Consider the following 16,076-nt stretch of genomic DNA (forward strand, 5'->3'; position numbering starts at 1 on the left):
TTCTCAGTGGACTCCAGAAATGTCTCCAATGTTTGGATGTTAGTAAGGCTATCACCTTCTACCTGGCTTTCCCTTAACCATATTTTTTAAATCACTGCCTCAATCTTATCTTCAGTGTAAAAAATATACACATCACTACCTTGAAGGCTTGTGTTGAGAGTGTTCAAGTAGGTGAAAACATTGCTAAGTAGGCTACCAAACACAACCACTCAAAGTTGTTCAACTGACCACATGAAAAGTTTGAATCTGTCAGGAAAAGTCATACTTCACCATGGATGAACAAGTCCACTGATTTTCCCTGACATAGCACAAGCACCATCTGTTGTCAGACACACACATTTCTCCCATGAAATGTGGTTCTTTGCAACAACAAAAAACAAACAACAACAACAACAAAACCCACTTAGGGATTTAAACATGCACTCCACTGTAGTGTGTGCAAGTTCACATGAAAGTAAAAAAATCCTCCATATATTTTTCTTTCCATACATAGTGTACAAAGGCATGATAGCTTTGTTTGTAATACCAGTGGTTTCATCAGTTTGCAATGGAAAGAAGTTGCAAGTCTGGACCCTTAAAGTGAGAGTCTGTTTTATATCATTAGACATTAGACATCATTAGACATATTCTTCATTTCACAATGTTGCTCGAAGGAGGTGATGTGTTGATTTCCCTAGCCTCCCAACTCACCAAGTACTCATTTGCATTTAGCTACACAAGCAGGGAGAATCACTTCCTCACCTAGAATATGATCCTTTCCTGCTTTGCCAATGATTTGTGCCACATAAGAAGCTAAGGTTGCATTCTCCTGAGAACTCGAAGGTTTTTTTCTATGGTTTTTTTGCCCCTTCTTCAACTCCACAAAAAAACCATTGATTTATTTTTGGAGCGTGCGTGTTTTGTCTCCAAATGACGTTGAAGATTAGCAGGCTTCATAGATTCATTAGCTAGAATTTCACAACATGAAACACACAGGGACTTTGGTTATAAGTCAGATCCTTCAGTAAATCCATATTGAAGATAGTCATCACTGTACTTACGGATCAAATGCGCCCAGCATCTAGATACAGTAATTCTTCAGCCATTGTAAAACATTGAAAATATTTATTGGTGCTGCCGTCACTGACAGAACTGAATACCTGCTTAGGGCAGGAGAAACTAATCCAGGCACTTCCATCCCTTCCATCATAGATGATCAGCAGAATAAGAGATGGCAGTGCTGATTATGACCCAGTGCAGAAGTGGGCTATCTGCGCACTTGTACATTATTTAGGAAGCTAACAGATGGTCAACAACAGAGGCTCAATCCAAGAGCAGCAAGAGATGGTGGTTGGTGAGCACAAGTCCCTATTCCTTCCAAAGATGCATCAGTGGTGTCAAAATAGTTACCACCAACTAGCTGCATTGCGCATCCATCCTGCCTTGGGATCATGTGGGCACCACCCATTTCAACACTTTGAATTTCACCTTCTGCCACTCTAAGAAATACTCAGAATCCCAGATAAATGTAATAGAACTAAACTTTGTGACTAATAGTCCCTTTTGGTTTCACTAATTTTATAATTAGGTTATTTCACATTCAGCATCTAAGTAAAATGCAAATTCTATTATAATAATTAATACATTTAAACCTAAATGGTTAGTCAGCTAAAAATATTTGAACTGGTTGGCAGCCTCAAAAACTGTGCATATTAAAAGTGAGAGTGTGGATAACATAACAGAAAATGGATTGTTTTAATCTTTTTTTACATTCCACTGCCAGGTTTATTTTTGCATAGCTAATCAACCATGATTCTTCTGAGATTAGGGAATTTATGTCAATGGGTTCCCCCCTCCCCCTACTTTTTATCCATATGCCTTCTGATTCTCTAGCAGACTGGAACTATGGGAATTTGATGGTCACAGCATGTACTCTGCAAATTAACCAAAGGTTATTTAGAGTTTTAATGATTAGTGGTGTTAATTAATGAGGAAACTACAATAACAACAGTTTTAGCAGTTTTAATGTCTTTCCAAAGGAAAGCACTTATTGTTTCAGCCAACAGAGAAGCAAGGGAATTTAAGCCATTTCAATAGCCTGTGTGAAATATAACAGTAATCACAAAGGACACAATCCAGCCAGAGTTAGTACTTTAGAAGTCCCATTGATTTCAGTGGCAGAGTTGAGTACATTCTTAAATGCATCTGATCTTGGACCAACTCTTTGATTTCTATTAGCACATTACTGAGCACCACAATTAAAGAGAACTTCCCCTCCCATGATGTTACTTTGTGAAATCCCACAGCTTTCTTTAGCAAAGCAGCAATGACATATTCATATGTAAAATGCTCTGGGAGCTTTAGAAATGGCCTCATTGTTTCCTGAAATCAGTAGGTGTCAATTCTTTCATATGCATACAGTTTGATTATTAACGTCTGTAAGCACTATTTCGGCTCAGATCAACAGAAGTGCTGAATAGAAAGACACAAATGAGTTGATGAATATGATCATACAGTCAAGTTCATAAATTTCCTTTCCAGGATCTGTGGTAGCTGGGTGTCAGGAGAATATGTTTAATTGATCTCTGAAGCCATCATGCAGTCCCACTGAAATTAGTCTGACTTCAGTTCTTCCCTAAGTAGAGCTTAGCTGTATGCAGCTCATCAACTCATGCCATACATGATGGCACAAATAAATATACAGGTACTGTATCATCCATTGCCCATAACAAAGGAGAATATAATCTGTATATTTTGTCGCAAACATCAGGAAATTGGACTCAACTACCACTTCCCACCCATGAAAGTCCCTTTTCAAGAGATGTGTGTGTGGCAGCCACTTTTATGTCCATCAGCTTTTCCAGATATTCTTCAGTGCCAGGGACTGGAAGGGGGGCTGGAGTCTGATTCAGGAGAGGGGGGTCAGTGATTTGTGGGGAACTGTTCCGGCCAGGGGACAAGAGTTGGAAGCAGGGGAAACTTAAGTGCTGAATGGTGGAGCACAAGATGGGTTGGAAGAAGAGGTAGATCAGGCAAGTGAAGGGCCAGATGATTCCCCAACCATTCTTGCATCATTCATCTAGAACCAGGAGGGGATTGAAATGGGATTAGCAAAGGAAGTTGCCATGTAAGTGCAGTCTCCGTTGAGCGATGGCACAAAAACTAGTGGAAGGGGAGTGGTCCCCGGTTGTTACAACTGCTCCATAGAGCATAGACCTGGCAACAGCTGCCTAGATACTAGATCAGGGCTTTCCAAACTTTTCATGTTAGTGACTTTTTAGACATGCATCATTTTGCAACACAGTAATTCAGTTTTACTAGCAAATTGGAGGTTGAACCAATTTCCATCCCCGGGAGGAGCGCGGGGAGTATTTGCGCAACACACACACACTGCAGCCAACACACTAACGTGTCGCGACACACAATTTGGAAAGCTCTGCACTAGATTGTTGTGCGTAGATATCCAGAGCCAACTCAAAACAATATAAAGAGATATAGGAGTGTGGAAAGTGTTTTAGGGCTGTCACCCAAATAAATCTCTCAAGTGTATGAAGCTTAAAAGATAAAGTAATATATTTGCAAATGAGCCACAGTTCTAACAAAAAAAAAACACCCTCATTTTATATGGTGCACACAGGTTTCAAAGCAAGCACCATCTCCCTTGTTTGTGAGAAAAGGAGGAATGTGTCCTTCTGTGGTATATGGTGTGTAAAGGGTTAAAAGAAACTGACCATTGCTTCTTCTGTGGCTGGGTGGGTAGGATTTGTGTTGTGTTTGTGTTTTCAGCCCCCCAGCACTTCAGTTCTGGGTAAACTGGCCTCAGAGCTAGTCCTGTTCATTCTCTGTTTAATGAAGCCACTGTTCAGTTGTTCCTTTGGCATCTGTTGTTGTGCACAGTGAACAGGAAGCTGTGCAACCCTTTGGGTAGATGCACAAGGGACCCACGTAAGAATATTACATCTTCCAAGATGGAGCCTGCCATATGGGCTGCTTTGAAAAATTAAAATATTGAACTTTAAAAACAAATCAAATCTGTTGTCAAGTTAATCAGGAACACCCTCTAAATTAATTGGGAGGTTATTATCTGAGTAAATGTTGTGGCCTTAATACAAGATGTTAATTCCATTAATTAATTGGAGGTTGATGTTACATTCGCAGTTGACCTTAGCTTGAGACACACCTAGTACAGTGCTGCCTGCCTGACCTGTTGTCATGACCTGCAAGTAGGTTGTGAAGCCTGGGCATGTGAGTCATGGGTTTTATAAGCAAATCCAAAACAATTACCATATTGCTTCTAAGCCTTAACTGGTATAATTATACCTCTTCCAACTTTTTGTTTGGTTGGCGTATTAGAATGCTGTGCTGACACTTGCCAAACAAAGTCTTACATTTTAAAACTTGGGGGACACTCTCTGGTGGATCACGGCAGGTCCAATGACACTTCACCACAAGGTACTCATACAGGGAGTATCTTATCTTGTGGCGAACTGTCACCAGATGTGCTGCCAGGGTTAGTTAATAGTTTAGCCAAGGCTGATGTGAAGTTTGCTTAGCCGTGGTTTGTCTACTACTTTTGTGCTGAAGAAACAGAGAAGTTTGGGTGTGAAACCCATTTACAAAACTGATGTCACAAAGCTGCATTTGTGCAAAAAGAACAATGCATTGAACTGCAATGTGTTAGGACCTTCAGAGCTTGCTGATGAAGCAATACCCATGCTGCTGCTGTTTAGTAGTACATGTCTACGAGAGACAGGTTTTTCAGCAATGACAGGCATGAGAACAAAATTAAGTGGCACACTATTACTAAGGATCTGTGTCTAACAGCCATCAAACTACACACTGACCTACATTGACAAAAGGCAAGCTTAGTCATCCCACTGATACTTTCCAACATAGACTTTATGATGAATAAACTATTGACATTATTCATAATTTTTGTATTTAACACTGCTTTAAGTTTTAAGAATAATTTTTATAGTTTATGAAGCAATACCCTGCAATAAGGTTATTAGTGTTCTTGCATTCCCGTAAAAAGAAACCTGTGAATAACTTGGTGAGTACTAGAAATATTTCAACAATTAATTAATATGTTAACTACTTAACATTAATCTGTTAAATAGGTTTTAGCTTGGATGCCTCACATAATGGTTACGAAATAGGCAAAACAAAAACAAAAAAACCCAGCAAGACAGTTAAAATGAGTCAAGCTGATGGCTACTGAAGATCTAAAAATTCATGTGACAATAAATAAATAAATAAATGACTCACTCTACCAAGTAAATTTGGAGTTGTGGGTTACCAAACTAAAAAAGTTGGGAACCACGGTTCTAGTATTCCAGACATAATATGGTACCTGGACTGCACTTAACCCTACCAATTAAATTTTCCCCATACTGATTAAAATTACCATTCACAGTTTTAAACCTCCTGTGTGCAAATCCTCCAATTAAAGCAATTAGAGTTTGCAGCCCTCATATTACCTAGCTGCAGTTACTGAAATGCATAAGTATAATAAAATGAGAATAAGCTCAATTAGCAAATAAAACACCTAATTATATAATAATCGAGAAGTAGCTGGTCTGACATTTCTTATTCTTACTCAAGCACTGATTAAAATAAGTTAATGTCAGTTCTACAGTTCCATGATTACTTTAATTAGGATGGTCTGATTAGAAACAATAGTGCTAGATTTGCCCCACAAGTTTAAGATAACACAATCACTTAGAGCCAAGGTTCCATTTATGCTTGATGCTTACATGGGAGTCCCATCCATTTCCATGAAGGGATCCCTGTTTCAGTGATGTGTGGTGGAAAATTTTCCACAGGAGAAAAAAAAATCCAAAATGGGAGATTTTGCAGTGCTTTACTTTTGGTGGGAAAAATATCAATTTCATATGTTCATTAGTAACAATGAGTGGGTGCCAAACGCAACTATAATAATGGCAAGCTTGGTGATTTCAAAGTTTTTTGCTTTGTTTACTAAATACAAAAGGAAATAAACTTGCTAAATTAGATCACTCTCAAGGGCATCAGAAAATATTCCAGCAGAAACAGAACTTTTCCCAATACAAATTATCTTATGCAAATTAGCTTAGTTCAAAACCTAGTTCGGATATCTGTTGGAACTCACACTCTGCCAGGAATGTAAGGTCCAACAAATTCTTCAATTGCCTTGCTGACAAACTATTTCCCAGAAGGCAGAAGACACAACAAATGGATCATCTATTTTGGATCTCATCCTCACCAAGAGGAAAGAAGTGATCGACAAGGTGGAAGTAATCAGGAACCTTGGGAAGAAGTTATTCATATGCAAGAGAAAGCTGAATGTAGTCAGACATGCACTCTGCACTTGATTTCAAAAAGCTTAAGGGACAACTGGATGAGATCCCATAGTCAGAAAGAGAAGTAAGTCAAAGATGGATGGGAGATTCTTAAAGGTGAAATATTGAAGGCACAAAAGCTAGACAACACAGACAATTCCAAAAAGAAATAAAAAATGAAAGGCATCTAAAAAAAATTGGTGTATATAACAAATGAAAGAAAGGGGAGATTGCAGAGATCGCAAAGGAAGAGTATACATGAGTTGCTAACCATTTCAGGGAGAAGATCAGGCAAGCTATACTTCAGAATGAATTCAGGCTTGCAAGAGAGGTTAGTAGACTGCAAATTTAACATGAATCAACAGTGTGATTCAGCTGCAGAAAAGCTAATGCTATTGTAGACTGCATCAACAGAAATATAGTATCCAAGGGAAGTAATAGTCCCACTCTACTCTGTCTTGGTCAGACCACACCTGGAGTACTGTGTCCAGTTCTGAGTGCCACAATTTAATAACAATATTGACAGGCTGGAACATGTGCAGAGGAGGGCAACCAAGATTATCAAGGATCTGGAAACCAAGCCTTATGAGGAATGGTCATAAGATCCAACTTTGGAGCAAGGACTTTTTGCTGAGATTTGAAGTCACAAAATATGCAGTAAAGTGTGAAAATATAGGCTGTTCAACCTTTAAAATATGCCCCTCCAAGTGAGTTCCAAAATGCCCCCTTAAAGGGTTTATATCCAGTGTTCCCCCATTCCCCCAGCATAGGAAAAGACCGGACATTTGGTAAATAAAAAAAATTTTTACGTACAAACTCTCCAAAAGTCAGATACATGTGCTTCAGAAAGTTGCACAGGCAGTAAAACTTAGCTTAGTTGCAAAGTGGTAAAAGTTCCTAGATTACTTGTATAGGAACTCAAGATTCAAGTAGGTAGCCGTGTTGGTCTGCCGTAGTCAAAATAAATTAAAACAATTCTTTAAAAAGATAGTTAAAAAGACTCTTCTTAAAAACCTAAAAACTGTTGGGTCCAGTGATGGTGTTGTCTGGGTGTATGTGGCAGCAAAGTTGGCATCTGGGTTTATTGCAGGCTCTGGTACCAGTTTCCATGTTAAGTTTGGTTGTTGTATTATTGTGGGTGAGGAGTTGTTTAAGATTGGGTGGCTGTCTGTAGGCGATGAAAGGTCTTCCTCCCAGAGCTTGAGAAAGAGAACTGTCATTGTTTAGGAGATGTTGTAAATCTCTGATGATGCGTTGAAGTTTTTTAACTTGAGGGCTGTATGTAATTACTAGTGGTGTTCTGTTGTTTTCTTTTTTGGATCTGTCTTGCAGCAAGTTCTCTCTGGGTATCAGTCTGGCTTTGTTGATCCATTGTTTAACTTCATCAGGTGGATATTTTAGTTCCATAAAGGTTTGCTGTAGGTCTCAAGAGTTGCTGATGAGAGCCTGCAGTTGAGCTGGAGCAACCAGCTCAAACCTCTTCATATGCTGAGCTTATTAGGCAGACTGGAAGAGAAGAAAGGTTGATCAACTAGTTCCTCCCAAGGTGTGGGAAGTATATAGCTAAGCCTGGCAGGACAACTTACTCTGTGGTATTAACCTCTTCATGTATTAATTAGACCTAAGCATGTTTGTTATATGAGGTGGGTTATCCCACAATGTCTACATACATTTCTGTTTCCTCTAGCTTTGTTCGGCCAGCCACCTTAGCCACATGGAAATGGAATTGTCTCTAAGACCCAGGAACTCACTGTGCTAAAAGAAACCCAACCACAATTTCTGGCCATGTCAAAACATTAGATAACTCCCATGCACCTGCCAATTTTCTTCCTTCATTTCTTTTAGTTATTTGATAAAATCTTTCTTTTAAGTTGAATTTACTTTGATGCAATTAAGTAAGGGGCTTTGGTGTTTGCTATTTTTCTAGGTTAGTGTGAAGCTAAAGGTGTGTGTGTTTCACTTTTAAAAATTAACATGTATGTTTATGCAAAATAAGAATCTTGACTCCAGTAATGTAGTAGAGAAGCTGAAATGGGAACTCTAGTTTCAGGCTGCCTTAAAACAAACCAGTATCAGACTTGAGGGAGAATTTCCTCAATACATTTGCTCAGTACACATTTGCTTAGTGGCAAGCTCTGCAAATGATACGTCCTAATATTAGTACAGATTATGCATCCTAAACTGAAAGGCTGGATGTTAACAGTATACTAAAGAAATATGAGTACACTGTTTCTTACTCTTTACAAATATCTTGGGTATTAGTCTAAGAAAAAACAAACAGTAGGAAGCATTTAGGGATTAATTTCATTTTTAGCTTTCCTGGTTGAGATGTCCTAGTAGTTTATGACATGGATTCTAAAATATATGCTGTGTTATTACTAGAATTTAAAACTGACTCATACTTTTCTATGGAAGAGGATTCCTCCCCATGTGGCTGTTTGCACGGTCTCCTTAATCTAGCTCTTTCTTGCAAGCACAGGAGCTCCAAAGCATTTTCCTTTTCTACAAGGAGGTCTCTGTTCATTTTGACAGAGCAAAAATTCTACCTTTTCAAAAGGTGCCTCTTCCACTTATATGAATGGTGAAATTTGCTCACATGAGAACTTCATATATCAGAGAACCTATGAAACTCCGAATCAGAGAGTACACATTGAGCATGTAAACTTGCTTTATAGGATTAATTCTAGGATTCTGTGCTTCTGTGAAGTGACTCAGCAAAGGGTATTTTACTGGGATTCCAGTGTGCTGGAATATATTCCATTTGCTTCAATGTAGGCACTGTGAATGTGTCACTTACCCATTTAAGTCATATTTGTTTCATTCCAATCCTACAATTGAAGATGACAAGATCATTTGACATGTCAGATATTGTTGAGAATATTTACTGCTAGATAGATTCCATTTCTAATGCTTTTCCATATATTTGCTTAATCTAATAAATCATCTAGATGTGATGTTACTGCTGCCATATAAATAGCTTAGGCTGGCCTAATGGGTGCAAGTTTTAAAAAGAAACTTCTCAACGATCATGTGCATTGTTCACTTTGGCTTCTTAAAAAGCATTTCTGGGAACTTGATAATGACTTTTCCTTATTTTGTATCTATCGTGAATGGGAACCTATAGAGTTTCTAAAAACAGTTTAGTAAAGTATATGAGCCTCATCACTAAAATGACAGCAATTGCAAGGTACAGTGGTACCTCGGGTTACAGATGCTTCGGGTTACAAACTACGCTAACCAGGAAGTGGTTGCTCCAGGTTAAGAACTTTGCCCCAGGATAAGAACGGAAATCGTGTGCCAGCAGCACAGCGGCAGCAGGAGGCCCCATTAGTGAAAACACACCTCAGGTTACGAACCGTTTCAGGTTAAGAACGGACCTCTGGAACAAATTAAGTTCTTAACCCGATGTACCACTGTAGTAAAGTCCAATGAACTTGGTAGCCTGCCTAAATTGTGGGCCCCAGAGCACAACATCAAAGACAAGACTTCTCTTCTAACTAAACAGACAAAGGCAGTACCTCGTCTCTGAGAACACACTGAGCTTCAGAGTTGCTTAAAGGCAGCAAAAAGCCTCAGTGATTTCTGAGTCCCGCTGAAGCTCATGGACTCCCTAATCCCAATTCCCCAATCCTCCCTTGCTTGCCCACTTCCTTCCCTGCCAATAGTGCACATCCCAGTCTGTTCCTGGGCCCCATGAGAGGTTCTGCTTTGGTTCCGCTTTCTCCTTGACATCTCCTTTCTTCAGTTCTATCTCACCACGAGCCATAGTTTCCTTAGGCACCTATTTTTAGCCAATTGCCTGCCTTGCCCAATTTCCTCCAGCAATCTTTTTTCTCCCTTTCCAATAACATCCAGTCCCTCCTGTGCTTTGTTAGATTTCTTTGCACCTGTCCTTGCTCCAGTTTCCTGTCTCCGATGCAGTGTAGTGTCGTCAATTCTGGACAGTTTTTAATGTGAGTTGGACTCTTATTTGCTCCAGCTCAGCCAGCAAGGGGGGAGCCTTTTTTAACCTGCAGACTGCATTCCCTTGTGGGGCTGCCCAATGTGGGTGGGACCAGACGAATGAAATGGGTGGGACAGCATATGTGAGTCTTCTCTGTAGAGTAGGCTACATTTCAGCCAGGCAAATGTGAGAAATTTCTACAGCCCCCCACATCTCTCCATCTATGCAGACAAGAGGCATTGTCACTACTCAAGGAAACTTTCCAACCAGGCAAAAGTACTGGAAGAGCCAGAAAGGAGTGCAGTTTGGGGAGAGGAGATGTGGCCTGGGGAGATTTATGAGAGTCAGATAGAGAGGCCTATTGGGCAGCATTCAGTCCCCAGCTTGATTTTTATTTTATTTCGTAAAATTTATGTACTGCTTGATTGTACAGAAAAACCTCAACGTAGTTTACAGAAAGGGATGGTCTCCATCCCTGAGCTTAGCCAACCAATGTCAGAAGCAGGCATAGGCAAACTCCGGCCCTCCAGATGTTTGGGACTACAGTTCCCATCATCCCTAGCTAACAGAACCAGTGGTCAGGGATGATGGGAATTGTAGTCCCAAACGTCTGGAGGGCCGGAGTTTGCCTATGCCTGGTCAGAAGCTTCAGAAGGTAGAAGCACTAAAAGTAGGCTTTAAAGCACTTCAATGGGAAAATGCTATGCCGCTAATAGCTATGTTTTAATAAATTAGCTGGCCGTCATTATTCTCTAATCAATAAATAAGCGGTGCTTGCAAAAGGTAGCCTGTTTAGCAGTAGATGGCTGCCTTCAGTTGACTGATTAAGGAAGTGTGGTTTCTTACAGAGTAAAAACATGAGTGATGTATTGAGCGGGGTGGGTGTGTTACAAGGTGGGTCACCACTTTCTTTGCCGATAATTCCTGTGCTCAATATATTTTTCATGCTTGCTTACTAATGTGGCCCTACAGCAGTCCCCATCCTGTAAAGATAACAAATTAGCCATCTGATACAGAACAGCTTTATCCTGGACATGGAAATGTTTTCATCTGCCAAATAAAACATAAATCTTATCCTCTGTTTCTTTGACAAACTGCTTAATAAGCTTTTTCAAGTACTTTTGTCCGCTGAAGCTAGCTCACGAACCCCCAATCATTTCAAACCAACACAAGTGTAATGCTGATAACCTGGAAGCTGATTTCTGTTGGAAGTTGTGTCACTGTACATCTGTTTTGAATATACTTGTTCTGACCCTGACTATTGTGAGGCCTTGGGGCAAGTAACTGTGTGTGTGTGTGTGTGTGCGCGCGCCCACAAACACACACACACGTATTAAAATCCTACCTACACAGATCATCAAAAGCATGGTCAAATGAGAATGGTTTTAGAATGCTTCAGAAACATGCTTGATTGGAGTCTCCATCAAATGGCAGCTGCATAGGTCCTGAGTCCGGAGTCAACAATTTTAAAGTGATTTAAAGGTGGCACGATAGCGTAACTGTTTCCCATGGAGGGGAGGACTAGGAATGTGGCATGTGCACTCCCTCCTCCCTTCTCACGCACTACAGCATGCTTCCTCAAACTCTGCCCTCCAGATGTTTTTGGCCTACAACTCCCATGATCCCCAGCTAGCAGGACCAGTGGTCAGGGATGATGGGGATTGCAGCCTGCACAACCTGTTTGATCAGAGACCACTGTACAATCGGAGGTGGGCGATGTTCAAGCAGTGACCTCTGCAGCAGCACCCCATATTCAATACTCTGGAGAGAAAGAAAGAAAAATTGACTTCAACTTGACATTGGAGATTTATGTTTGGATAATCTGGCATCTTTTTATTTGATGAAAAGCAGAAGTAGGGGGAAGGCAGAATTTTAAAATGGGCCATATGGTGGTTGGTAAAAAGGTTCATCCTAAAACATGCACCCCATGTCATTTCCCCACCTTATATTGCTCCTCCCCAAGCTGCTGTTAGTTGTAGAGGTGAAAAAGACGGTTCAACACAGTACAATCTGCACAATCCCACGCAAGTGCTACCTGTCCGTAGAAAACAAAAGCATATAAGAGAGAAATGTTCCAGGTGTGCCATCTCCCAGAGGAGCTACTTTTCTATGTGTAGGGAGTTGGGGTGGTGGGTTTTTTCTGTGTTTTTTTTTGGGGGGGGGGTTGCAATCTTCTCCCTTCTCCCTTGTGTTATATGAAAATTCAATCTTTTTTAAAGCTTTTGATGTCACATGCAATGCAATCCTTTAGATTTTACAAAAACCCAATTATATTTCAGCTTCTTGAAATTGAATTAAGCCAATACTGACAAGTATTTGCTTCTGTTTTCTGTACTGCTGACTTCACTGGCTGTATTTATTATTTGTCGTCGTCCCCCCCCTTTAGGAGTCTGTCATGATTGTTGTCTTTGGTTTGGAGTTTATCATGCGCATCTGGTCTGCTGGCTGCTGTTGTCGGTACCGTGGATGGCAGGGAAGGCTGAGATTTGCAAGGAAACCATTCTGTGTAATAGGTAAGTTTTTTAACCATGGCTAACCTTGTTATGAATTACAGCATTGTCACAGAAGGATAGGACTCCACTGGCTATTATTTTTAATTCAGATCCTAGATTACATTTGGCTATGCCTTTGATGGGTACATGGATTGTCCATAATCACTAATAGAAAAGAAAAAAATCTTGCCCTGGAATTAATATATGCATCTGGTCAGATAGATTATGGTGGCCTGCAGACACCCCTGCCGGTATACCTGGAAGAAGCAGGTTATCTAGTCACGTTTCAGCCTGGTTTCAGTCACAATTTTAGCACCGAAACAGTCTTGGTCACCCTGATCAATGACGTTGATCAGAGATACGGGAATGCAACTCTATTGGTTCTCCATGATCTCTTAATGATGGTGGGCGGAACCTTCATCCTGCAGGCCTAACTTAACCCAGCATTTGTTTTATTCAACAACATTTATATACCACTTGATTGGAATAGAGCGTCTAAGCTGTTTACAATAAATATTTGGCCTACGAGGTCGTTCCCCCCCAAACAGCACCCACCTGCCCTGCATCTGACATCACAATGGTCTTCAGCTTATGAGTTGGGACCCACAGCCTGATCCAAGGTGGGTCACAGCAGGAACAGTACCACCATATCAAGATATGATAAAAGAAATGGGCTCCCAAATGTAAAAGTAGGTCCTGCTTCAAAGTGTGCTCCTGGTTGTGCATTGGCAAGAGAGGCTTGCTGAACTGGCACTAAGAACAAACCACCTGGGATCAGTGTTTCCATGGGGATCTCCATTGTGCAGCCAATTCCAGCAGAAAGTGGAGCTTGAAGTCAGCACCTTTTAGCTGATAGGCACGGAGTTCAACACTCTGGGATTGGCCGTGCTACAAAGTTCCCCCTAGGCAACTCCGAAGCCAGCTGACCCTTGAAGGAGCTTGCAAAGGGCCAAGTAGAGCTCTTGTAAAGCCCTTTGTCCCTTGCAAAGAGCCCTCTCTGCTCAGTGCTTTGAAGCAGTGCACCAAAGCAATGCACACAACTTTGTTTTTAGCCTCGCCTAGCCATAGAGCAAATATTTCAGAATCAAATGTCCCAGGAAACATGAATGTCATGCAAGAGAGATTCATTCAAGGAGATTAATTCATGTTTGTTCAGTTTATGCAGATCTGTTTCCTCCTCTGGCTTGGGGACTTTTCAGGGGCAAAATACTCCCCTTCGGACTATATATGTCACACCAGCATTAGGTATGGAAGGAACAAAATGAGAAAGTGGCATCTAAGAAATTAATAGTATCTCTGTTGATGCCTGCTCTTAGGGTAGTAACCAACATTTGGACAATTTCAGAACTTCTGACATTGAAATGTTGGCAAAATAAAAAGCTAAAGCAAAAACGTTTGATTTTTTTATATAGTGTGATATGATTTTTTTATCATATACACATTAGGGACGTATACATCAACATTTATTAAAGCCTTTCCTCAGATTATGGAAAAGAGACTAAGTACTGTAATATTATGATGAACTATACAGAAAATCCCCAAGTTGCAGTGGATCTTCCATAAATGCTTACCTACACATAAAGAAGAAAGGTATGTTAAATGCATTAGCTTCTGCTAGTAATTACAAGATGTAACTTTATTTTGTTGTTGTTTCTACATTTTTGAAATAAAACATTATTATTATTATTATTTTTAAAAAACACCCTGTTCACCCAGGCATTTGGTGATTGAAGGATATTGTTTCTGGCAATTTTTAGGTTATAAGTTGTGAGGATACTTAATTTGCCTTCAACTGGGCTTTTTTCTCGTATTGTTTCATTGTTTACTGCCCAGGGCTTCATTGGGAGGAATGTTATTTTTTATCAAACAAACAAACAAATAAAATAGTTGTCATTACTGATGTCATAGATCGCACATAAGATGGTATATACCGTATTTTTCGCTCTATAACACGCACCCGACCATAACACGCACGTAGTTTTTAGAGGAGGAAAATCCGTAGGCATGCCACCCATAGGCATTCCCTCCATAACACGCACAGACATTTCCCCTTACTTTTTAGGAGGAAAAAAGTGAGTGTTATGGTGCAAAAAATACGGTAATTTCATTTCCACAAGCAGCCTGTGAATACCCCAAGTATTTGTGACTTCTAGGTTCATTGGCTTTAAATTCCAGATTTTACCAGGACAATGGAATCTCTCTTTCTCCATCAGCACTCTTAGTTGCATTGGTTATCATCTGGCTTTAATCTTCATAGAACATAGGGAGCTGCCTTATACCAATTCAAACTACCCAGTGCGGTATTCATTATCCATATGCCTCAGTCTTCATTATCTATCTAGCTCAGTACTGTTGGCAATGATTGGCAGTAGCTCTCCAGGGTTTCAGACAAGAGGTCTTCCCAGCCCTACCTAGAGGCGTCAGTTATTGAACCTGGGATCTTTTGCATCTGAAGCATGTGTTCTTTCGTGGAGCCAAGGACCTTGCCCCATGAATCGCTCTGTTAGTAGAATGGGAAGGGAAGCAATTTTCCATGATCCCCTCCCACAGTAAATCTACCAAAGAACAAAATAAAATAAAATTGGGATTAAGAGGTTTTCTCAGTATGGTGGAGAGTGTGTATACTATATCTCATTAGTGTAGTCGTGGTGGAAATGCTTTGTGGGATGTGTGTGCAAAAATGGGGGGATCGAGGATGGTCAGTTGTTGGGGGGGAGTGAGAAATGGGGTGTGTTATCATCTCTTGATCGAACAGGCTTTTGAAACATTTCCTGTAAAAGTCTCTGTAAAACCTGTGAACAGAGAGAACAGTGGGGTGAGCAGGCGCACTATGGGCAATGATGCCTCCATTATATCACTTTGGAAAATAAAACGATAATCTGCCTTTACAATCAACCTCAGAGTGTTTCTTTCATTTGCCATATTTTCTGATGCAAAATGCTGCTATCAACGTGTTTTCTGGATTTGAGAACAGGGAGAGAGATTCTGATGAAAGAGATAGTTAAGACTGCACCTTTGATTGTACCCCAGATTATAATTTATTGGTAAGGAACCGTGATTTTGAAAGACCATGCGTACTTGTGAGCCTTTTTTTATTCCACTTTTTGCTCAAGTCTGAATTTTTTGGCTAGTGTTCTGAACTGTTTTTAGTTACTGTAAGAAGGCAGAGCCATAACCATTCCATTTCTGGGTAGTCCCGCTAAATTTAGCAAAATTCTGGAGTAAATGTTTTGTTGATTTGCACACTTAGGCCACAGTCCAGCTAAGAGCAGCATAAGCATCAATTTCACTCGTTCTGAATTTCTGCCTAAGTCCCTTCCTTGGCGATTTATAGTTTTCCAC

General features: G+C 40.3%; 2 protein-coding genes across 5 annotated transcripts in view; one reads left to right on the forward strand and one right to left on the reverse strand.

The window, feature by feature from the left end:
* Positions 1–16,076, forward strand: part of KCNQ5 (potassium voltage-gated channel subfamily Q member 5) — a 247,978-nt gene that overhangs the window by 180,196 nt on the left and 51,706 nt on the right. For all 4 annotated transcript variants that reach the window (XM_083497362.1, XM_083497365.1, XM_083497363.1 and 1 more), the window contains one exon: positions 12,629–12,755. In XM_083497362.1, the coding sequence (XP_083353488.1) occupies positions 12,629–12,755 (127 nt within the window). The remainder of the gene's footprint in view (positions 1–12,628; positions 12,756–16,076) is intronic.
* Positions 1–16,076, reverse strand: part of LOC310704212 (uncharacterized protein) — a 162,190-nt gene that overhangs the window by 76,804 nt on the left and 69,310 nt on the right. The window lies entirely within an intron of this gene.

The sequence above is a fragment of the Podarcis liolepis genome (genome assembly GCF_965112155.1).
Source record: "Podarcis liolepis genome assembly, chromosome: 3".
In the NCBI taxonomy this organism is placed as follows: Eukaryota; Metazoa; Chordata; class Lepidosauria; order Squamata; family Lacertidae; genus Podarcis; species Podarcis liolepis.